We start from the raw sequence: 25,743 nt of genomic DNA on the forward strand, positions 1-25,743 counted from the left end.
TTCTAGTAAAAAAAAACAATAAAAAATAATAATTATGTCCCTTATTTTGTAGGCGCTTTAACTTTTGCGCAAACCAGTCGCTTATTGCGATTTTTTTTTATTTTTTTTTACCAAAAATATGTAGAAGAATACGTATCGGCCTAAACTGAGAAAAAAAATATTGTTTTTGTTTTTTTAAATTGGGATATTTTATAGCAACAAGTAAAAAATATTGTATTTTTTTCAAAATTTTCGCTCTTTTTTGTTTACAGCGCAAAAAATAAAAACCGCACAGGCGATCAAATACCACCAAAAGAAAGCTCTATTTGTGGGGAAAAAAGGACGTCAATTTTGTTTGGGAGCCACGTCGCACGACCGCGCAATTGTTAGTTAAAGCGACGCAGTGCCGAAAGCTGAAATTTCACCTGGGCAGGAGGGGGTATATGTGCCCAGTAAGCTAGTGGTTAAATTTATTATTTTCCACAAAATTCTACAAACCATATCTCATAATGACAGAAGTTTGTTTGAAATCCTTAAATGTTTAAAAAATAAAAAATGTACTCACTATTCACAGCCTTTGCTCAATACTTTGTTGAAGCACATTTGGCGCCAATTACAGCCTCAAGTATTTTTGAGTATGATGCTACACACCTATTTTTGGTCAGTTTCTCCCATTCTTCTTTGCAGGACCTCTCAAGCATAGGTGTGCGCAGGGGGTGTGCCTGGGCACACCCTAATCCCAATGTGCAATGCAGATTCCTCCTACTGCCCAGGCTTCCCCCCCTCTTGTTGGCCCCACTGCCCCACAGTGCTGCTTACTTCCCTCCTCTCCTCTCCCGTTGGCTGCTGCAGGGGATGTTTCAGGATGGAGAGCGGGGGGGGGGGGAAGGTTCTAGTAAATATGTAATTTACCAGCCCCTTCCTTTTCTAAATGAACACAGTGAACACACTCTCTCACTGTGTCCATTCCTAACTGTGCTTACTAATACTATGCTTCAGTTTGTGAATGAAGCGTAAGACGCTCAGCACAGAGCACTTCCCATTCATTCACTGCCCTGTGCAGCTGAGGCTGCAGAGATGTTTTGAGGGGGTACCAAGACCAATTTTTTGTGTTTGAGCTTTGGGGTGCACACCCTAATCCAATAGGCTGCGCACACCTATGCTCTCAAGCTAAATCAGGTTGGATGGGGAGTGTCTGTGCACAGCCATTTTCAGATCTATCCAGAGAAGTTCAATTGGGTTCAAGACTGGGTTCTGGCTGGGCCTCTCAATGACAATCACAGAGTTGTCCCATAGCCACTCCTTTGTTATCTTGGCTGTGTGCTTAAAGTCGTTGTCCTGTTGAAAGATGAACTTTCGCCCCAGTCTAAGGTAAAGAGCGCTCTGGAGCAGGTTTTCATCAAGGATGTCTCTTAACATTGCTACATTCATCTTTCCCTCGATCCTGACTAGTCTCCCAGGGGCAGATTCAGAGAGAAATGCCCAGGCGCAGCGTATCAGAGATACGCTACGCCGCCGTATCTTACCTGGCTCTAAGTCGAATCCAGGAAGATTTTGCGCCGTAATTCAAATTACGCGTAATTCAAATCGGCGGGTAGGGGGCGTGATTCGTTTAAATGAAGCGCGTTCCCGCACCGATTGAACTGCGCATGCTCTGTATAGAAATTTTCCGCGAAAAAAAAATGACTTACGTCCATCCCTATTCACGGACGACTTGCGCAAAAAAATTCAAATTTCGACGCGGGAACGACGGCCATACTTTAACATGGCAAGTGTATCGATACGCCGCAAAATAGCAGCTTTAACTATACACCGGAAAAAGCCGACTAGAGACAACGTAAGAGAATGCGACGGCCGCGCGTATGTTCGTGGATCGTCGGAAAAAGCTCATTTGCATACCCAACGCTGAAAACTACGCAAACTCCACCCAGCGGGCGCCGAAGTATTGCATCTAAGATCCGAAGGCGTACGAAGCCGTCGTAGATATGCCGGCGTACTTGCTCTGTGAATCTGCCCCCCAGTTCCTGCAACTGAAGAAAATGCTACCACCAACATGCTTGACTGCAGGAATTGTATTGGCCATGTGATGAGCAGTGCCTGGTTTCCTCCAGACATGACAATTATCATTCAGGCCAAAGAGTTCAATCTTTGTTTCATCAGACCAGAGAATTTTATTTCTCATGGCCTTTTGGCAAAATCCAGGCGGGCTACTCTACCATACAGGCCTGATTGGTGGAGTGCTGTAGTGATGGGTGTTCTTCTGGAAGATTCTCCTCTCTCCACAGAGAAACGCTGGAGCTCTGTCAGAGTGACCATCAAGTTCTTGGTCACCTCCCTGACTAAGGCCCTTCTCCCCCGATCACTCATTTTGGCCCACTCTAGGAAGAGTGCTGGTAGTTCCAAACATCTTCTGTATGGATGATGGAGGCCACTGTGCTTATTGGGACCTTCAATGCTGCAGAAATCTTTCTGTACCCTTCCCCAGATCTGTGCCTTGATACAATCTTGTCTCAGAAGTCTACAGACAATTCCTTAGACTTCATGGCTTGGTTTATGCTCTGGCATGCACTGGTAACTGTGGGACCTTATATAGACAGGTGTGTGTCTTTCAAAATCATGTCCAATCACCTCAGTTTACCGCAGATGGACTCCAAGTTGTGCGAAAAATATCAAGGATGATCAGTGGAATCGGGATGCACCTGAGCTCAATTTTCAGTGTCAAGGCAAAGGCTGTGACAGTATTTATGCACATGGGATTTTTTATTTTTAATAAATTTGCAAAGATTTCAAACAAACTTCTTTCACGTTGTCATTATGGGGTATTGTTTGTAGAATTTTGAGGAAAATAATGAATTTAATCAATTTTGGAATAAGGCTGTAACATAACAAAATGTGTAAAAAAATGAAGCGCTGTGAATACTTTCCGGATGCACTATATATATATATATATATATATATATATATATATATATATAATTATTGGCATTTTCCTTACTACAACATACTTAACAGCAGCTTTTAGTCTTTATTTATAATATATTAAAGGGGTTCTAAAGGTACAATTTTTTTTTTCTCCTAAATAGCTTCCTTTACCTTAGTGCAGTCCTCCTTCACTTACCGCATCGTTCCATTTTGCTTTTAAATGTCCTTATTTCTTCTGAGAAATCCTCACTTTCCTGTTCTTCTGTCTGTAACTACACACAGTAATGCAAGGCTTTCTCCCTGGTGTGGAGTGCAGTGTCATCTTAGGAGCATTATAGGCCCCCGGGCAATAGAGTACACTGGGGCCCTGTCTACACAATTAAGCACAAGAATTTACTGACAAAAATCATGAAATTTACTGGCAGAACCACATTTTCTTTACTGGCACTGCAAAAAAGTACCTAAAATTACAGTTTTCAGTGCCAAACAATGCAAATGTCAGTATTTAAACTATAAACACATAGCTAGTGCTATTAGCATGAAGGTCAGGTTACTATAGCCCAGCCTGCACAGAGTTTCCTCTTACATCAGAGTCTGCAGGATTCCCCCTTACAGTGAAAGGGAACTCTTATGTAAAGGGGAACGCTGCAGATCATGATCTAAGGGGGAACTCTGATGTGGAGGGGGGCTCTGGTGACAAGAGACCACCTTATATCAGAGTTCCCACTTACATCAGGGTCCTCAGACTAAGTTCCCCCTTGCATTGTAAGGAGGAATCCTGCAGACTCTGATTTAAAGGGGAACACCAGGAACTCTGATGTGGGGGGCACTCTGGTGACCAGAGACCACCTTCCGTAGAGTAAATGCACTAAGGTAAGGGGGGATTACTATTTTTGTATTCACTCCCTCCTTACATCACTGACCTCCTCTCAGGTGCACCATGCAAGGCTCAGTCAGATGGCTCCAGCTTGGCTGCTCTGGTTTTATCCTACAGTCTCCCCATGTCTGACTTCTCCCGTGACCCCCGTCTCGTCGGCACTCCCACTCCTGACTCCTCTCCAGACTCTTCCTCAGAGACTGTAGACACGATACAGTTCTACAGTTCTGAGCTTCCGCTCTCCACCATTTTTTACTGGGGTCGCTGGGCAGCTGATGGGGCCCCCCAGGCAAGTGACGCCCCCCGGGCAACTTCCCAGCGTGCCCAATGGAAAAGACAGCCCTGGTGGAGTGTCGCGCTCGCCCCCTCCCTTGGACTATAGGAGAGTCAGGACACCCACTAACACACAGCTCCTTTATCTATCTGCAACGTAGAGAGCGTCCTGACTCTCCTGTAGTCCAAGGGAGGGGGCGAGCACGACACTCCACACCAGGGAGAAAGTCTTGCATTACTGTGTGTGGTTACAGACAGAACAGGAAGTGAGGATTTCTCAGAAGAAATAAGGACATTTAAAAGCAAAATGGAAGGATGAGGTAAGTGAAGGAGCACTGCACTAAGGTAAAGGAAGCTATTTAGGGGAAAAAAAATTACCTTTACAACCCCTTTAAGGCAATATTTCTGCACACCAAATGTTTTAAGAGATTGATTTACAAAGATGGACATTTTTAGATGAACAGTGTTTTCATAATTAACTATTTAATGTTTATCTTTTAGATGGTTCAAAAACATGGTCTTCCTCATCTAGGAAAAGCAGTTCACGCAGCCCTTTACCTTCCTACACACCAAATGTACAAATGTTAACACCAAGAATATACCCCAAAATAGTTTTTGCTGAGTCTGAATCAGGCAGCTTGAAAAAACATGAAGACTGGGTAAGTAGTTCCTTTTTGTGTAATAATTCCCTGAGGCTCGGTTCACACCTAAAACAGCCGCGGATTGCACAGGAACGATGTGCGTCCCTGTTCTTTGTTTCAGGGACGAATCCGAGCTGAATCTTTGCCTAAATTTGGCCCTGAAACTGAGCTAAAGACGCATCAGCATTATATAGCAGTCTTGTGACTTCTATCAGTGTCTGACCAAGCACTGGTTAAAGCTTGTAGGAGGAGTTTTTATTCTCCTCTGACTTTCCAATGAGGCTGCATGACTCCTGACCCTCTGTGATTGGCCCTGTGCTGATCACATGCACCATCCCAAAAAAAGCAGCTCAGGATTCAATACTCAAATTTAATGTGTGGCAGCAGGGAAGCCATCAGAAACGTACCTATCCTGTGCAATGGTTTTGCACAGAGCAGCCTGGATCCTCCTCTTCTCGGATCCCTCTTTGGTGCTCCTGGCCCCTCCCTCTTGTCGAGGGCCCCCACAGCAAGCAGCTTGGTATGGGGGTACACGAGCCGAGTCGCAGCTCTGTTCACGACACGGAGTCGCCATTCGGCCCCGTCCCCTCTCTCTTTATTGGCTAACTGATTTTGACAGCATCGGGAGTCAATGGCGCCGATGGCCGAGACACTCATCCACATTCGTGGATCGAGAGGGGGCTCAGGTAAGTATTGGGGGCTGAGGGGGGCTGCTGCACATAGACATTTTTTTTTTTTAAAACAAACTTTTGCCTTTAGAACCACTTTTAGCTTGTTCAATTAGGCTTTGACAAAAAAAATAATGGAAGCCGATTGGTTTATGTGCAGAGCTGCACCAGATTCGGCACTCTCCTGTTTTAGTTAATCAACCCATTGTCTTCCCTGCTCGGTACCCAATAAAAAAAACCGATATATACTGCTAAAAATCATAATACTTGGAGAAAAGGTGATCCCATTATAAAAATTGAAAATTCGTCTATGCCAATAAACTAGCAACCAGCCATACTCCAAGCCATTTCCAATACATTTTTAAACTGTTCTTTGTACTGTATATATAAGGCAATCCGCTCATACAGGGGGGATTTGTTTATACATACAGTATATTTACATTTGTGGTTAAAAGATTTGCAATTCATTACAATATAGGGCCTCAATATTTTCTGACAGGCAGCATTACATTTATTGTAAAGGCAAGGTAAAGTTTTTATCTTAATGTATTCTATGCATCATTGGTGGCTGGTGCTAAAATCTTTTTGGGGGCTACCCCCCCCCCCAGGTCCACACTCACCCTTCCACGCTCATGGCGCCATGGCTTCCTCGGCTTTTCCTCCAGGCCAACCCGATCCGCCTCCTGTCCTGATTGGCCAGGAGGAGAAACCAGAAGACAATAGGGAATATTGATTCGCTAGTGACTGCGCCCCAAGCCCAACCCTTTTCAAGCCAATTAGAGCCTCAGACTCATATCATGTGGCTTAAAAAAAAAAAACTCATAGAAACCTATGAGACCGGCATCCCCCCATGCAAACTTATGGACTGGCCACTCCTGCCATGCATTAAGATTAAAAGCCTTCTGTGTGCAGCAGCCCCCCTAACACTTACCTGAGGTCCCTCTAGATCCAGCAATGTTGTAAGATTGTCTCGGCTGCCCGGGACTCCCATCCTCATTCACTGCTGTCAATCAAAGTCAGTTAGCCAATGAAAAGAGAAAGGGGGCAGGGCCGGGCCGCAGCTCCGTAACTAAATATACACAGGGAGCTGTGACTCAGCTCGAATACCCCCATAGCAAGCCCCCATGGCTGTGCAAATTAACATATTCATTTTTTTTGCGATGTGCACCACATTGCATGCAGTTTAACATGATGCACATTGCACTTTGTGATGCCCACTAACATAATAGTCTATTGGGGTGCAATAGAAAATAAATGCCACTTCTCCACCATGTGTTCAGTCTATGGTCTGGAGCATCAAATGGGACATTACAATCTCTTTTCAGATTTTCCAATTTTTCAGATACTTTAGAAATTCTACTGTGATAGGGTCATATTAGTTCAGTTTCTTTGGGCAATAAACTTTACAAAGATTTTTTTTTTTGTTTGTTTGTAGACAGGTTAACATTAAACATGTTATATCACCTATATTTTGATGACATGTACTTTGACAGCTTAGTTCCATGTTTAAAGGACTCAGGGCTGGTGCAAGGATTTTTGACACCCTACGAAACCTAATTTTGCCGCCTCCCCCTTGGCTCCACCCCCTTTGTCCTGCCCATGTATACCCCACCTTTTTAATGAAGCGCCCATTAAATGCAGCCTCACCAGCACCCATCAATGCAGCCTCACCAGCACCCATCAATGCAGCCTCACCAGCACCCATCAATGTAGCCTCACCAGCACCCATTAAATGCAGCCTACCAGTGCCCAACAATGCAACCTCCGCTGCTGCTGCCCCTCTGACACTATTAGGTAGATTCACAAAGAGTTAGGCCGGCTTATCAGTAGATAAGCCGACCTAACTCAGAATCTACGCCGACTTATGTTTAAGTGTATTCTCAAACAGAGATACGCTTAAACATATCTAAGATAGGACGGCTTGCACCGTCCTATCTTAGGTTGCAATACTGAGGCTGGCCGGTAGGTGGCGCTTCCATTGCGGTCGGCATAGAATATGTAAATTAGTAGATACGCCGATTCACGAACGTACGCCCGGCCGCCGCAGTACATTTACGCCGTTTCCGTAAGGCAATATCAGGCCTAAAGTTATTCCATCTTGTAGATGGAATAGTAATGTTAAAGTATGGCCGCCGTTCCCGCTTCGAAATTCGAAAAAAAAATTACGTCGTTTGCGTAAGTTGTCCGTGAATAGGGATTTACGTCGTTTACGTCCACGTCGAAATCAATAGGCCCGTGCGGCGGACGTAGCCACAATGCATACTGGGAAATGTAGGCACATGCGCAGTAAAAAAAAACGTCAAAAACGTCAGGTCAAGCTCCATTAACATAAAACACGCCCCCTAAGACACATTTGAATTAGGCGCCCGCCCGCCCGCTTTAGGCTACGCCGCCGTAACTTAGCAGGCAAGTACTTTGAGAATCAAGTACTTGCCTCGCTAACTTACGGCGGCGTAGCCTAAACAGGCTAAGCTACGCCGCCGCAAAGTTAAGCCCATCTCTCTGAATCTACCTATATGTGCGAATGGGGAAGCGCCTGTCTGCTGATGCTGAGACTTAGTTGCTTGCTGCAGGGAGAAGAGAGTAGGGACACCAGTGGCTGGGCACCCTAGGCAGCAGGGCGCCCTAGGCGGCTGCCTAGTTTGCCTATTGGTAGCACCGGTCCTGAAAGGACTCTAAAAACTGTACTATCCTAGTCATGTTTCTCTTGTGAAGAAAGTAACCTAAAGATCGAGGCATACAAAATGTTCCTGTACACCTACTCTTATGCATGTTTTCGTTATTTAGCAAAGTTGATCAAATGTTAAATAATATCTTAACAGAAAGTGTGAAGTGTACCTGAACCCTGTATGCTCTTCTCTTTAAATAGTAGAGGAAGCTTCCCCAGTCTTGTTACCTAATGACTACCTGGAAACAAGGATGTCTGAGCTGGTGGGTGGAGGACACCAGTCCAAGGAAGCAGTAACATCTACCAACTGTTCCTTCCTGTATATCAAAAGAAGCGATTAAGTCCATGGCAAAAGATGTTTTCAAGCAGGGAGCAAATCATAGCGGGAAATAAAGGTGGGAGGGTAGCAGCCTTTACGTGTTCATTTACTCCACCCACTTTTAATTTAACGTATTTCGGCCCTGTTCACCTGTTTGCTTTATGTGTGTTTTAGGTGCGGTGCATTAAAAAAAAAAATCCTGCTTGCTTGCCACATCTTTGATTAAATGCACTTAAAATACAGTTCAATGGTAATGCATTTAAAACGCATGTAACCCACACCTAAAAAAGCAACGCACCTAAATCACACCGCACAGATGTGAACTGGGCCTAAAAAGCTACTTGTAGACCACGCCTATACAAATTCACATGAAAGCATGTTTTGTACATGTTCTATTAATTAAGGTTAACCAAGCTTGCTTTACAGCAGTGGAGTAAATGACTACATAAAGGTAGCTGTGTTTAATTACTGGCTAGTTCGATTAAAAAAAATCATATGACAAAATATACCCCAAGTCAATCAATAAATCGATTAAAAAAATAAATTAAAAAATCACACCTAATTACAGAGATTTGTAAATGTGCCGATTTTGTTTTATTTTTATATTAAATGCTAAATAAAAAATAAGTAAAACAAATATATTTATGACACAATTACTTTATGTATTTTATTTATTTCAATTGTATTCTGTTGTTTATTTTTAGCTTGTTATTATTACAATTATTGAAAAAAAGCTTACAGAAAACAAGACATAAACAAATTGTAACTGATAACTATTTTGTGCTATACTAAATATAAAATAAAGTAGTTGCAGTGAATGCTAATTTCCTAGAAATCACACCGTTAGAAATTCCTCTGGAACTGTGAAAAAAAAAAAATGGCGTATATAACTTCGTAATGGAGATATCACACATACTGTATGCCAGCAATATATATACACACACTGTATTACCAAAAGTGTTGGGACGCCTGCTTTTACACGCACATGAACTTTAAAGTGGTTGTAAACCTTTTACAACCACTTTTACCTACAGGTAAGCCTAGATTAAGGCTTACCTGTAGGTGCTCAAAATATCTCCTAAACCTCCACGGTTTAGGAGATATTTGCAAAAGAGAAGGGTCACCATACATCTGGATTTCACAGACAGGATCGGATAGCAGCGGGTGTCAGCAGTCATTGCTGACATCTGCCGCTCCATTTGAGTGAATGGAGGGTCTGATCAGGTCCATCTGAAAAACTGACATGATCAGGCGGACATGATTGGAAAGCCCATGTGAAAGGGGGCCTTAGTCCGTAGGGTTCAATATTGACTTGACCCACCCTTTGCAGCTATAACCGCTTCAACTTAAGGCTGTCCACCAGGTTTAGGAGTGTGTCTATGGAAATGTTTGACCAATCTTCCAGAAGCGCATTTGTGAGGTCAGGCACTGATGTGGATGAGAAGTCCTTGCTCGCAGTCTCCACTCTAATTTATCCCAAAGGTGTTCTATCGGGTTGAGTTCAGGACTCTGTGCAGGCCGGTCAAGTTCCTCCACCCCAAACTCGCTCATTCATGTCTTTAGGGACCTTGCTTTGCGCACTGGTGCACAGTAATGTTGGAACAGGAAGGGGCCATCCCGAAACTGTTCCCACAAAGTTGGGAGCATGAAATTGTCCAAAATATCTTGGTATGCTGACGCCTTAATAGTTCCCTTCACTGAAACTAAGGGGCCAAGCCCAACCCCTGAGAAACAACCCCACACTATAATCCCCCTCCACCAAATGATTGGACCAGTGCACAAAGACAAAGCAAGGTCCATAAAGACATGGGTGAGTGAATATGGTGTGGAGGAACTTGACTGGCCTGCACAGAGTCCTGTCCTCAGCCTAATAGATCTATATATAAATATACACACACAGTTGTGCTCATAAGTTTACATACCCTGGCAGAATTTATGACTTCTTAATTTTTCAGAGAATATGAATAACGCAAAACTTTTCTTGCACTCATGGTTAGTATTTGGCTAAAGCCATTAATTATCAATCAAGTGAGTTTACTCTTTTTAAATCATAATCACAACAGAAACTACACAAATGACCCTGATTAAAAGTTTACATAGTTCTTAATACCGTGTATTGCAGCCTTTAACATCAATGACAGCTGTAAGTCTTCTGTGGTATTTGTGGATGAAGCCCTTTATCTTCTCAGATGGTAAAGCTGCCCATTTCTCTGGGCAAAAAGCCTCCAGTTCCTGTAAATTCTTTGGGCTGTCTTGCATGAACTGCACATCTGAGATCTCCTCAGAGTGGCTCAATGATATTGAGGTGAGGAGACTGCAGAGGCGTACTAAGTGGGGGGGGGCGGCCGCTCCGGGTACCACACACACGGGGGGGGTGTCAGGCCGGCACCCCCTCCGCGATTGAAATATTGGCAGCGCCATAGTGGCACAATGAGAGGCACAGGCAGGGAGAGGCGAGCTATAGTCCCGTTGTGGCGAAGCGGCGATGCGGGGGGTGCAGGGTGACTGACACCGCTCACCGCTGCACCTACCATCCCCTCCTCTCGCGGCCGCGGGCTGTCTGTGTGACAGCAGAGTGAAGCCGCCTCCCCCCTATCTATTTATGTGAGGAGGGGGGAGGGGACCTGCTGTGCATATGCCGGGCACTATGTGACAGCAGACCCATATTGACAGGACACCCGCCATGCTAATCAGAAGTATTGAATGGGGGGGGACTACACTGAAGGCGGGGGGGCTGCACTTAACAGGGACTTCACTGAAGGGGGGCTGCACTGAAGGGGGGCTACACTGAAGGGGGGCTACACTGAAGGGGGGCTGTACTAAACAGGGGGGCTACACTAAACAGGGGGGCTACACTGAACGGGGGGCTGCACTGAACGGGGGCTACACTGAAGGGGGGCTGCACTGAACTGGGGATACACTGAACGGGGGGCTACACTGAAGGGGGGCTGCACTGAATGGGGGTCTGTAACATGCAGGAGGTCCAGAGCTGCAGGATGCTGTGTAATGTAAAGGGGTCCAAAGGTGCAGGATGCTGTGTAATGTAAAGGGGTCCAGAGGTGCAGGGGCTGTGTAATGTAAAGGGGACCAGAAGGGCAGTGTGCTGTGTAATGTAAAGGGGTCCTGAGGTGCAGGGTGCTGTGTAATGTAAAAGGGTCCAGAAGGGCAGGGTGCTGTGTAATGTAAAGGGGCACAGAAGGGCAGGGTGCTGTGTAATGTAAAGGGGAACAGGGTGCTGTGTAATGTAAAGGGGCGCAGAAGGGCAGTGTGCTGTGTAATGTAAAAAGGTGCAGGATGCTGTGTAATGTAAAGGGGTCCAGAGGTGCGATGCTATGTAATGTAAAGGGGTCCAGAGGTGCAGGGTGCTGTGTAATGTAAATGGGCCCAGAAGGGCAGGGTGCTGTGTAATGTAAAGGGGTGCAGGGTGCTGTGTAATGCAAAGGGGTCCAGAGGTGCAGGGTGCTGTGTAATGTAAAGGGGTCCAGAAGGGCAGGGTGCTGTGTAATGTAAAGTGGTGCAGGATGCTGTGTAATGTAAAGGGGCGCAGAAGGGCAGTGTGCTGTGTAATTTAAAGGGGTGCAGGATGCTGTGTAATGTAAAGGGGTCCAGAGTTGCGGTGCTATGTAATGTAAAGGGGTCCAGAGGTGCAGGGTGCTGTGTAATGTAAAGGGGCCCAGAGGTGCAGGGTGCTGTGTAATGTAAAGGGGCCCAGAGGTGCAGGGTGCTGTGTAATGTAAAGGAGTCCAGAGTGCTGTGTAATGTAAAGGGGTCCAGAGGTGCAGGGTGATGTGTAATGTAAAGGGGTCCAGAGGTGCAGGGTGCTGTGTAATGTAAAGGGGTCCAGAAGGGCAGGGTGCTGTGTAATGTAAAGGGGGGCAGGGGTCTGTGTAATGTAAAGGGGTCCATAGGTGCAGGGGGTTGTGCAATGTAAAGGGGTCCAGTGATGCAAGGCGCTGTGTAATGTAAAGAGGTGTAGGGAGTTGTGTAATGTAAAGGGGCGCAGGGTGTTGTGTAATGTAAAGGGTCCAGAGGTGCAGGGTGCTGTGTAATGTAAAGGGGTCCAGCGATGTAGGGTGTTGTGTAATGTAAAGGGGTCCAGAGGTGCAAGGTGCTGTGTAATGTAAAGGGGTGCATGGGGTTGTGTAAAATAAAGGGGTGCAGGGTGCTGTGTAATGTAAAGGGGTCCAGAGGTACAGGGTGTTGTGTAATGTAAAGGGGTCCTGCGGTGTAGTTGTGAAGAAGGGGTACACAGTGACAAAAAGATATTGAAGGATGCAGAGGTATGCAGGGGGCACAGTGGGGTGTTTTTACATTTTAAGGTGGGGGGGGGTGCCAGATATAGGATCCGCTCCGGGTGCCAAATGCTCTAGGTACACCCCTGGGAGACTGAGATGGCCATTCCAGAATTTTCACTTAATTCTGCTGTAGCCAATGACAGGTCCACTTGGCCTTGTGTTTTGGATCATTGTCATGTTGGAATGTCCAAGTACGTCCCATGCGTAGCTTCCTGGCTGATGAATGCAAATAGTCCTGTCATGATCATTTTGTGTCCCTGTTCCTCATTCCAGCAGCCGTGTGTTGGCTGTTGCTTTCCTCCCTGTCTGTGTTCACCTGTTAGGTGATTGATCTGCTCAGTCACCGATATTGCTTGTGATAGTGACAGACTTACCTGTATTGTTCTAGTCCAAGCCTCCTGCTAGTCCGCCTTGCTTGCTGTTGGATCCCCTGTCTATGACCCGGATTGGACTGGATAATTCCCTGACCTCAGCCTCCCTTTACCTGAACTGTCTTTGAACCACGTTATCTGCCAAACTGCAAGTACCCGTTTTCTTTGCTCACTTCACATTTGGCCAGGCATGGTGACCAGGTACTATAGCATTGATTATAAAGTCCTGGGGGCAACCAAGTACAAGTAGGCCTGCTTGTCTTAAGGGAAAGGGGGCTGCTATAGGTGAAGAGCACAATAGCGAGCTATAGTGTCTGACCACCTGCGTTGGGGTAGACGTGACATTCGTGACAGATCCTCCAGTGTTTTTTGATAACAACATACTGCATTCATCTTGCGATCAATTTTGACCAAATTTCCTGTGACTTTGTAGCTCACACATCCCCAAAACATCAGCGATCCACCTCCGTGTTTCACAGTAGGAATGGTGTACCTTTCATCATAGGCCTTGTTGACACCTCTCCAAATGTAGTTTTTATGTTTGTGGCCAAAAAGCTAAATTTTGGTCTCATCACTCCAAATGACTTTGTGCCAGAAGGTTTGAGGCTTGTCTTTGTGCTGTTTGGTGTATTGTAAGCGGGATACTTTGTGGCATTTGCCTAGGAATGTTTTTCTTCTGGCGACTCGACCATGCAGCCCATCTTTCTTCAAGTGCCTCCTTATTGTGCAATTGAAACGGCCACATCACATTTTCATAGAGTCCTGTATTTCATCTGAAACAAGTTATTTGTGTGTTTTTCTTTGCATCCCGAATAATTTTCCTGGCAGTTGTGGCTGAAATTTTAGTTGGTCTACCTAACCGTGGTTTGGTTTCAACAGAACCCCTCATGTTCCACTTCTTGATTAGAGTTTGCTGATTGGCATTCTCAATTCCTTGGATATCTTTTTATATCCCTTTCCTGTTTTATACAGTTCAATCACCTTTTCCCACAGTACCTTTGACAATTATTTTGCTTTCCCCATGACTCAGAATCCAGAAACTTCAGTGCAGCGCTGGATGAAAGATGCAAGGGTCTGCCACTCCTTACTGTCTCTCCATTTCACCCCTGAACGCTAACCTGAACGGTAACTTTGTTTTTTTCTCCCTTTTTTCTCTTTTTTTCTAATTAATACCCTCAGAATAAGGTTACGCGACCTGGCCCCTCAGTATTATCTCCTCATAGGAAATGAGAAATATAGAGTAACACAGTGTAACACAGTGCACTATTGGGCCTTTATGGCCCTCTCCCAAGGAGCCTAGATGGGTACCACGGAGAGGCCCGGAGCTCCAAGCTTCTTTCTTCTTTTTTTTTTTCCTTTCTATTAGGCTTGTTTTAACTGGGGTTTCTCCTCTTCTTAGAATCGGAGGAACCGCTGTCTCTTTCTGGATTCTTATTTTTTTTTACTTAACTTTTTTATCTCTCTGTCCCCAGGGAAGAACCTCTGCATATATCCATACCCAGAGGTTTACATAATTTTGTATTTCTCTATGGAGCAAACAGGCTCCCTGAAGGAGAAGGGATGTAGGGAGGTATAGGACCCACCCGGGGGTACACGCCCCTAACCATAGGCCGACGCTCAAATACCGTGGATACGGTGAGTGTTAATTAGCAGATTGCTAAGAGTAGTACTAGTTTTTTTTTTTTTTTTGTTTTTTGTTTTTGTTTTTTTGTTTTTTCTCTCTTTTTGTGTTTTCTCTCCCCTTGCCCTACCTCCCACTGCCCTTGTCCTCCCTAACACGAAGGAATAAAGGGAAGTGAGATGGAGGTCTTAAATATATAGGGCCAGATCCACAAAAACCTGACGTAACTTAAAAAATCCAATTTAAGTTACACTGCCTTAAAGTTTCTACCTAAGTGCCTGATCCACAAAGCACTTATCTAGAAATTTCAGGCTGTGTAACTAAAATTCCGCCGGCGCAAGGCGTTCCTATTCAAATGGGGCGAGTCCCATTTAAATGAGGCGCGCTCCCGCGCCGGCCGTACTGCGCATGCGCGCCGGCCGTACTGCGCATGCGCGAAGTTACGTTACGCCGAGTTTTGAGGATCGCGACGGCTTAAAGTTGCGTCGTGGATAAAAAAAATGACAGCGGCATGCATTCCTGAGGGAGAACTCCATGCCCATTTTCAAAGAAAAAAACGGCATGGGTTCCCCCCCCAGGAGCATACCAGGCCCTTAGGTCTGTCATGGGTTGTAAGGAGACCCCCCCACGCCGAAAAATTGACGTAGGGGGTCCCCCTACAATCCATACCAGACCCGTATCCAAAGCACGCTACCCGGCCGGCCAGGAAGGGAGTGGGGACGAGCGAGCGCCCCCCCCCCCCTCCTGAGCCGTGCCAGGCCGCGTGCCCTCAACATGGGGGGGTTGGGTGCTCTGGGGCAGGGGGGCGCACTGCGGGCCCCCCCACCTCAGAGCACCCTGTCCCCATGTTGATGAGGACAGGACCTCTTCCCGACAACCCTTGCCATTGGTTGTCGGGGTCTGCGGGCGGAGGCTTATCGGAATCTGGGAGTCCCCTTTAATAAGGGGGCCCCCAGATACCGGCCCCCCGCCCTAAGTGAATGGATATGGGGTACATCGTACCCCTACCCATTCACCTGGAGGCAAAAAGTAAAAGTTAATAAACACACAACACAAGGCTTTTTAAAATATTTTATTATTCTGCTCCGGACGCCCCCCCTGTCTTCGTTATTAGCTCAATTACCAGGGGGGGCTTCTTCTTCCGCTCTCCGGGGGTCTTCTCCGCTCTCCGGGGGGGGTTTCTTCTTCCGCTCTCCGGGGGGGGGCTTCTCCGGACTCCGGGGGTCTTCTTCCATCTTCTCCCCTCTTCCGCTCTTGACTCGGCGAACCCCGGTTCTTCTGCAGCTCTCCGGTGCCTTCTTCTTCAGCGCTGGCTGCCTGCTATGTTTGTGTGTTAGCTCGATTTCAAACAGGCAGCCGGCGCGGTCTTCTGTGGCGTCAGGGTCTTCTCTTCCTTTCTTCCGATGTTGCCTCGTCGCCTCTTGTCGCTGTAATGATGGAAGCGCGCCTTGCATCACATTTATATAGGCATCACCGTCCCATCATGCTCCGGTAGGTACCCACGTGGTGGGTGCACGTGGGTAGGCACCCACCACGTGGGTACCTGCCGGAGCATGATGGGACGGTGATGCCTATATAAATGTGATGCAAGGCGCGCTTCCATCATTACAGCGACAAGAGGCGACGAGGCAACATCGGAAGAAAGGAAGAGAAGACCCTGACGCCACAGAAGACCGCGCCGGCTGCCTGTTTGAAATCGAGCTAACACACAAACATAGCAGGCAGCCAGCGCTGAAGAAGAAGGCACCGGAGAGCTGCAGAAGAACCGGGGTTCGCCGAGTCAAGAGCGGAAGAGGGGAGAAGATGGAAGAAGACCCCCGGAGTCCGGAGAAGCCCCCCCCCGGAGAGCGGAAGAAGAAACCCCCCCCGGAGAGCGGAGAAGACCCCCGGAGAGCGGAAGAAGAAGCCCCCCCTGGTAATTGAGCTAATAACGAAGACAGGGGGGGCGTCCGGAGCAGAATAATAAAATATTTTAAAAAGCCTTGTGTTGTGTGTTTATTAACTTTTACTTTTTGCCTCCAGGTGAATGGGTAGGGGTACGATGTACCCCATATCCATTCACTTAGGGTGGGGGGCCGGTATCTGGGGGCCCCCTTATTAAAGGGGACTCCCAGATTCCGATAAGCCTCCGCCCGCAGACCCCGACAACCAATGGCAAGGGTTGTCGGGAAGAGGTCCTGTCCTCATCAACATGGGGACAGGGTGCTCTGAGGTGGGGGGGCCCGCAGTGCGCCCCCCTGCCCCAGAGCACCCAACCCCCCCATGTTGAGGGCACGCGGCCTGGCACGGCTCAGGAGGGGGGGGGGCGCTCGCTCGTCCCCACTCCCTTCCTGGCCGGCCGGGTAGCGTGCTTTGGATACGGGTCTGGTATGGATTGTAGGGGGACCCCCTACGTCAATTTTTCGGCGTGGGGGGGTCTCCTTACAACCCATGACAGACCTAAGGGCCTGGTATGCTCCTGGGGGGGGAACCCATGCCGGTTTTGTTTTTTACAAATTGCCGCGGAGTTCTCCCTCGGGAAAGCATACCAAATGCCGTCGCTGGAATGGGCCTTTACAAGGTGTTACTAACTTTACACTTTGTAAAACGAGCCCTAATTTTACACTTGCAAAATAACACTTACGGCGCAAAAAGGAAGCTAGAAAGCTTTGTGGATCGCCTTAAGTGCTAATTTGCATACTAGCAACGGCATTTCGACTCGAAATGCCCCCAGCGGCGGATGCGGTACTGCATCCTAAAATTAGGCAGTGTAATTCAATTACACATGCCGGATCTTCTGTGTAACTTTGGAAAAAGCCTTTTGAGGATCGTTTCCAAAGTTACACACAGACTGAACAGCAGTTAAGTCGGAGTATCTCTTTTGAGGATAACCCCCATTGTCCCTGAACGCAAAAGGACTGAACTCACCAGAAAAAAGGAGGGTCCTTATGCACGATCTGCAAAGACTAGGAGTAGACGTGGCATATATACAGGAAACCCACTTTAGAGAAGATAAAGCCCCGGTCTTAAAGAATAGGCTATACCCAACCGCATATCACGCAACAAATCAAGAGTCAAAGTCAAAAGGGGTGTCTATTCTGATAGGAGGGAGAATTAAGTGGACACACGTGGACTCGATGAGAGACACGAAAGGGAGATACTTATTCGCAAAAGGCAAAATAGGAGGAATCGGGGTAACGTTTGCCAACGTATACGCACCAAATGAACAACAGGAAACCTTCCTGAGGAAAACGATTAAACGCCTACAAGACTTTACAGAAGGTCACTTGATACTGGGTGGGGATCTGAATATCCCGTTGGATCCCAAAATGGATACATCAACGGGAAAGTCATCCATCACTTGTGGGGTTAGAAATCGTATCACTCAAATCCTATTTAAAAATCAGTTGTCTGATATATGGAGACTGATACATAATAAAGAAAAAGACTACACATTTTACTCTATACCACACAAAACTTACTCTCGAATAGATCTTTTCCTAATCCCACATGCCCAACTACACTCAGTACGATCGGCTAAAATAGGATCCATTACGTGGTCAGATCATGCCCCGATATTTTTGGAATATGAGATACAAGATTTTAGACAGACTAGACCCAACCAGTGGAGACTAAATGAAAGCTTACTGCAAGACAAAAATACTTTAGAAGAGGTAACCAAAGAGCTAGAATTTTACTTCAGCACCAATGATACCCCAGAGTGCGATCCCGGAATTATCTGGGAAGCACACAAGGCGGTCATCAGAGGGGTGCTAATTAAACATGGGTCTAGAATAAAAAGAGAACGAACGGAAAAACTAAAAAAGCTAATGGAGGAGCTAGCCAAGTTAGAGAGTAGGCATAAGCAAACAGGATCCATAACAGGAGAGGAAGAGGTGGTTAGGAAAAGAAGGGAAATTACAGATCTTTTGTACTACAAAGCACAAGCAGCAATACAGAGGTGTAAAAAGTTTGCATATGAGTCAGGAGATAAGTGCGGGAAGGGATTGGCTAGATTATTATGTGAGCAGAAGACGAGTAACTATATTCCGTGCATTAAATCATCAAAGAAACGGAAGGTTTTTAAACCAAAGGATATAGCGAAAGAGTTTCAAGAATATTATTGCTCTCTCTATAACATACAAAGTAAACCCTCGAACAAAGGAAAGATCGATCAGTATCTTATGGAATCGGCAATACCAAAATTATTGGAAGCAGATAAAGAGAAGTTAGATACCCCCATAGCAGAAGAGGAAATTAAAGCGGCAGTTAACTCAATGAAACGGGGGAAAGCGCCAGGGCCCGACGGGTATACGGGTCAATATTACAAAACCTTACTCTCCCCGCTATTGAAATATATGACTAAATTTTACAACGCTTTAGGGACATCGGCTAGTTTTACAAAGGAAACTCTATTGGCCTATATTTCGGTGATACCGAAAGAGGGGAAAGATTTGAGCCTATGCGGAAGTTATAGGCCGATTTCCCTGCTAAATTCGGATGTAAAGATCTTTGCTAAGGTTCTGGCAAACAGGATACAACAACATATCCCAGACCTGATACATCTGGACCAGGTGGGGTTCGTGCCCACGCGGGAAGCACGCGATAACACGATAAAAGTCATCAACCTGGTACAGATCGTAAATACAACACAGACACAATGTGTACTATTAAATACAGACGCAGAGAAGGCCTTCGACAGGGTGAATTGGAGCTATATGAGGGCAGTTTTACAACATGGAGGCTTTGGAGACAAAATAATAAAATGGATACTGTCTATGTACTCAGGCTTAACGGCCCAAGTACGGGCTAACGGAATACTATCAGAGCCTTTTCAGATCCTGAACGGTACAAGACAGGGGTGCCCCCTGTCTCCGCTCCTCTTCGCCCTGTCGCTAGAGCCCTTCCTATGTACCGTGCGTTTAAATAAAAATATATCAGGAGTACACATAGGAAAGAATCACTGCAAAGTAAGTGCCTACGCAGATGACATGTTGTTTACACTCACCAAACCATTGATCTCTATTCCGAATTTAATGAGGGAATTCGAGAAATATGGCTCTCTCTCGAATTTAAGCATCAACTTTAATAAATCAGAAGCATTGGGAATTGGTGTCCCACAAACACTAATAACCCATTTAAAACAAAAATGTAAATTTAAATGGACAGAAAGAGCACTAACATATCTTGGTATACAATTAACAGGGAGAGTAGACAAGATTTTCGACTTAAACTTTCCCCCGATACTTCAGAAGGTGAAGATACTATTGGATAAGTGGAACCAGGGGTATCACACCTGGCTAGGCCGATGTAATGTGATTAAGATGAGTATACTCCCAAAAATTCTCTACTTATTGCAAACATTACCAATTCATATCCCAGGGCAGTTTTTTAAACAATGCCAGAGAGTCATCTTTGAGTTTATATGGGCACATAAAAACCCCAGAATACAAAGAAAACAACTAATGTATACAAAACAACAGGGAGGACTGGGGGTGCCAGATATACGGAAATACTACTACGCCGTCCACCTGAACAGGTTAATTGATTGGAACAGGCATTCAGATACCAAACTCTGGGTACAAATTGAACAGTCCCAATCTAAAACGCCATTAGAAAGGGCACCATGGTGGTATGTTTCACTCCCTAAAGAAATTAACAAAAACCTGATACTGGGAAACACAGTGAAGACATGTGTAATAGCTTTTTCCATGATGGGGATGGACCCCAGGACATCCCCACTATACCCAATACTGGGAAACCCCCTTTTTCCCCCGGGAGACGAGGACGGAGCCTTTCGGCAACTAAGGGAGGCGGGTTGTAGACAGGTACAGAACTATATAAGAAGGGGAAGATGGCTAACAATAACTGAACTGATGGAGCAAGAGGGGGGTTTCTGTTTAAAGTTCTGGAATGCACTCCAGCTAGTTCACTTCCTGAACACACTACCAAATCCGGGGGTTTTTGAAAGACCAATCATGAGCTTTGAGAAAATGTGCAATGAGAGGGGAATATTACAACACACTCTCTCAAAAAGCTATGATATATTGGCACAGTCAGGGAATCACCCTTTGAAGTGTGTTCAGGACTGGGAACAGGAACTAAAAAAGGTATTTAGTATGGAACAGCGACAATGCATGTACAAACGAACGTATAAAACATCAATATGCGCAAGGACACAGGAGACAAATTATAAGATCTTCGCGAGGTGGTACAGGACACCGGAGAGATTAAACAAAATGTTCCCAGAGGTGTCAGATGAATGCTGGAGGTGCCAGGGTAGTAGAGGGACGATGCTACACATATTCTGGGACTGTCCTCTGTTAAAGAGTTATTGGCTGGAGATTAAAAGGATACTTCAGATATGCTCAGAGTATGAGATACCGGAAGATCCAGAATTTTACCTCTTACACGTAAATCGAATTCAAGAGAAAGTATATAGGGAGACAAGCCTAGGTCATCTATTAGATGCGGCGAAAGCGTGCATAACAAAGAATTGGAAGTCACCAACCCCACCCACAATAGAGATGTGGATAAACAAAGTAAAAGAAATCAGTAAACTAGAAGAACTAGTACAAACAGCACAACAACGAAAGGAAAGATACTTAAGAATATGGTCCTCCTGGAAATCCTTCCTGGACTTAAAGGATGGAGGTGGAGAGAGTGGGAGTGCGGGATAACGGAGAGAGCTTAGATGGAATTTTTTTTTTTTTTTTTTTTTTTTTTTTTTAACTCCCTTTTTTTTTTTTTTTTTTTTTTTTTTAATTTCTACTATTATTTATTTATTTGTTATAGTTTTTTTTTTTTTTTTTCTTTTGTTTTTTTTTCCCTTTTTCCCTTTCTTTCTCTTATATGGGTAGTAGTGCCTAGGACCGCACTTACAGGTTAGAGGGGACGCATAACAGGATGCAGATGCATGCATAGTGGATTTATTTGAATTGTATATATACTGAGTTGCGCACCATAATAGCATCATAACAGTAATAAGCACTATTACGATTGTACAATGCATTATTAATTTATATTTAAATAAAAATGGAGGTTTAAATCTAAAAAAAAAGAAAGATGCAAGGGTCTGTCAGGAGTCCAGAAACTCATTGACCTTTTATACACACAAACATTACAAGCAAACATATCACAGGTGAGGATGGTTACCTTTAATAGCCATTCAAACCCCTTTGTGTCAACTTGTGTGAAAGTTATCAAGCCAAAATCACAGGGTCATTTGGGTAGTTTCTGTTGTGATTATGATTTTAAAAGAGTAAACGCAATTAATTGATAATAAATGGCTTCAGCCAAACACTAACCATGAGTGAAAGAAAACGTTTTGTGTTATCATTCATATTCTCTGAAAAAATGGCCACAAAATCATAAATTCTGCCATGTAAACTTATGAGCACTACTGTACATATCACTACAAGTCTGACCAGGCAGGCTGTGCTCCCAGTGCAGCCAGAAAACTGACAACTCTGAGATGGATGTTGTTATATGCCTAGTGTGGTCAGTTTGAAATAGGAAAGCAGGGGAACTGGCAGGAACGCCAGGAATTTCACACAAAGGAAACAACACAAAAAGAACAGGATACTTTTTAAAACAAGTACATGGTACAACAGGCACAGATCAGGAATATGAAATGCTGGGGTAACATATCCTTTAAAGTGGCTTTAACGGTATTAGTTTTTTTTTTTACCCTAACGCATTAATGTAAAACATTTTTTTAATAGTGGCTCCCCCCTAAATATTTACCAGAAGCTGATCTTGGTCCAGCGTTGTGCGCATCGGCAGCAGCTCTTCTCCCCTCTTCCGGCTCTCGCAGGCTTGGCTGAGAGAAGCAGGAGCCAGTGGTTTCTGCTGCTGTCATTAAAAACCTGTGAGCAGAGAGCGGGGGTGGGGCCAAGCTAGGCTGTGTGATTAAATAGTAGATAGACGCAAACAGCCTGGCTCGGGATCAAGCATGTACGAGTGCCCCCCATGGGAAGCAGGGGAAGGAACCAGGAGCACCGGCAGGGGACTCAAGAAGAGTTGGATCTGGGCTACTCTGTGCAAAACCATTACACAGAGCAGGTGAGGATATATTTGTTATTCTTAAGAAAAAAAATCAAGCTTTATTAATCACTTTAAGTGTCTTCCACATTATATTAGCAGGTGTATAGTTTAGGGACAATCACATGGGTTCCATTGTCCCCCACATATTAAGCACTTCAGTACTAGCCTCCAATACCCTTTCATTACCATGTAATTTTTCACATTTCAGTGCTGTGATTATTTGGCTGACAATTACTCAGTCTTGCAACACACTACTCAAATAAATTTTATATATTTTTTTAGATAGAGCTTGCTTTTGGTAGTATTTATTAATAAACACTGGGTTTTCATTTGTTAATATATAAAGGAAAAAAAGACCAACTTTAACCACTTCCCTACCAAGTCATAGTAAAATGACGTCGGCGGGAACCTTTCGTCTTTCAGAGTGGACGTCATATGACGTCCTTGCATTTCCGACCGCTAGGGGGCGCGCGCCTGGCGGGCGCGATGTCTGCCGGGCAGCCGCGATTGCCCGCAATCACGACAGGACCATGAATCTGTGTGTGTAAACACACAGATCCATGTCCTGTCAGCGGTGAGGAGACTGATGTGTGTTCCCAGTACAGAGGAACACACATGGATCTCCTCCCCTTGTGAGTCCCCTCCCCCTACAGTTAGAACACACTTTAGGGAACATATTTAACCCCTTCAGCGCCCCCTAGTGTAAACCCCTTCCCTGCCAGTCACATTTACACAGTAATCAGTGCAGTTTTATAGCACTAATCGCTGTGTAAATGTGAATGGTCCCAAAAATGTGTCAAAAGTGTCCGATATGTCCGCCGCAATGTCACGATCACAATAAAAATTGCAGATCACCTCCATTACTAATAAAAATAAAAAAATGCCATAATTCTATTCCCTATTTTGTAAACGCTAGAACTTTTGCACAAACCAATCAAATACGCTTATTGCGATTTTTTTTTTTTTTTTTAATATAAAAAATATGTAGAAGAATACGTATAGGTCTAAACTGAGGGGAAACAAAAGTAAAAAGAAAAAAATTATGATATTTATTAAATCAAAAAGTAAAAGATAGTGGGGTAGATTCAGATAGGAGATACGACGGCGTATCTCCTGATACGCCGTCGTATCTCTGAGTGTGGGCCGTCGTATCTATGCGCCTGATTCAGAGAATCAGTTACGCATAGATTTCCCTAAGATCCGACTGGTGTAAGTGTCTTACACCGTCGTATCTTAGGCTGCATATTCATGCTGGCCGCTAGGTGGCGCTTTCGTATAGTTACGCGAAGAATATGCAAATGTGCTAGATACACCAATTCAGAAACGTACGTCCCGCCGGCGCATTTTTTTACGTCATTTACGTTAGGCTTTTTTCGGCGTATAGTTACTCCTGCTATATAAGGCGTAGCTAATGTTAAGTATGGCCGTCGTTCCCGCGCCGAGTTTTGAATTTTTTACTTCGTTTGCGTAAGTCGTTCGCGAATACGGCTGTACGCCATTTACGTTCACGTCGAATCCAATACGTCCTTGCGGCGTAATTTGAAGCAATGCACACTGGGATATTTTACGGACGGCGCATGTGCCGTTAAAAAAAAACGTCAAAAACGCGGGGTCATCTCAAATTTAAATAAAACACGTCCCCAACATCCCCATTTGAATTAGGCGGGCTTACGCCGCCACACATACGTTACGCCGCCGTAACTAAGGGTGCAAGTTCTTTCTACATATGGAACTTGTGACCAAAGTTACAGCGGCGTAACGTATCGGAGATACGTTACGCCCGCAGAAAGATGCGCTCATCTTTCTGAATCCGGGCCAGTGTTTTTTTCAAAATTGTCGCTCTTCTTTTGTTTATAGCGCAAAAAATAAAAACCGCAGAGGTGATCAAATTCCACCAAAAGAAAGCTCTATTTGTGGGGAAAAAAGGGCGTCAATTTTGTTTGGGAGCCACGTCGCACGACCGTGCAATTGTCATTCAAAGTGCAACAGCGCTGAAAACTAAAAATTGGTCTGGGCAGGAAGGGGGTGAAAATGCCCTGTATGGAAGTGGTTAAATAAACATATACATAATGTTTTTTTTGGTATTTTGCCCCAGCATACACTTTGATATGGTAATAAATCCTCAGCGTTTTTTAGCTTAACACATTGCAGACCATAGAATAAACTTTCCCAAGTAAGTTATTTGTTAAAATGATTGGACTTGCAGTTAATGTCACTGGCTTCAGTTTTCTCTGTGCTGATTCCCTGGAATTGGAATTAAAGGGGAAGTATAGCCAAGCTTTTTTGGCTATACTTCTCCTATAGATCACAATAGTGCAGTTCGTTCTGCACTCCTGTGACCCATTCTCAGCTGACTAAATCCCGCTGTTGGCTGATGTCACAGAGCCGGTCCAGGTTTAGGAAAGATCCCGCCCACATGGTTGAGATACACCCAGATGCCTGGACCAGAACCTGGCTCAGCCTCTCAGCAATCCACCAGCCCCTCCACAGCCCAGTGCTCCAGTGAGTGTTGGAGAGAAGAGCAGAGACCTGCTGACTGACAGTCGCTGATCTTTGCTCAGAGGGGAGGGGGAGAACTGAGCGATCAGCGGCGCTCAGTTCTCACTACAAAACCAGTGGGGGACAGATGCAGCATCGGGTCGATGCTGCATCCACCTAGGTGAGTATGTTGTTGTTTTTTAAAAAAGCCATACTTCTCTTTTTAACTCAAACAAATGTTTATTAAATTACTGCTCACCAAATCTTAAATGTGATGGCTGCATTCGTTTTCTTTTTTCGGCTTTTTGCCTTTAATTTCACCTGGTGATCCTGCCAGTAACTTCCTTTAACAAGCCAAGCTGTCCAACAAAAGTGACAGTTGGAGGGTTGAGATAAACCGTTTACCAATGACAGGGGTGCTTAAAATGGTCAGCTTTTATTCATTCATGTAAAATCCTTATCCCAAAAGGCAAAAAAATAGTTGCAATAACTGCTTATAAAGTATTAGCTGGGGTTCAGCTTCAATTTGTTAGTCAAGTCCATCTAAATCTGATAGTCTAAAGCTGGATATACACTATACAATTTTCTTTAGATTTTTTTTTCCTT

General features: G+C 45.0%; 1 protein-coding gene across 4 annotated transcripts in view; it reads left to right on the plus strand.

Moving 5' to 3' along the window:
* Positions 1 to 25,743, plus strand: part of LOC120910299 (mitotic spindle positioning) — a 197,625-nt gene that overhangs the window by 144,724 nt on the left and 27,158 nt on the right. For 3 of the 4 annotated variants that reach the window (XM_040322091.1, XM_040322090.1, XM_040322097.1), the window contains one exon: positions 4,553 to 4,710. In XM_040322091.1, coding sequence (XP_040178025.1) covers positions 4,553 to 4,710 — 158 coding nt within the window. Of the gene's footprint in view, positions 1 to 4,552; positions 4,711 to 8,229; positions 9,001 to 25,743 lie in introns of those variants that run through there. The other variant, XM_040322103.1, reaches the window with a different exon arrangement.

Source organism: Rana temporaria, chromosome 1, assembly GCF_905171775.1.
Source record: "Rana temporaria chromosome 1, aRanTem1.1, whole genome shotgun sequence".
Classification (NCBI taxonomy): Eukaryota; Metazoa; Chordata; class Amphibia; order Anura; family Ranidae; genus Rana; species Rana temporaria.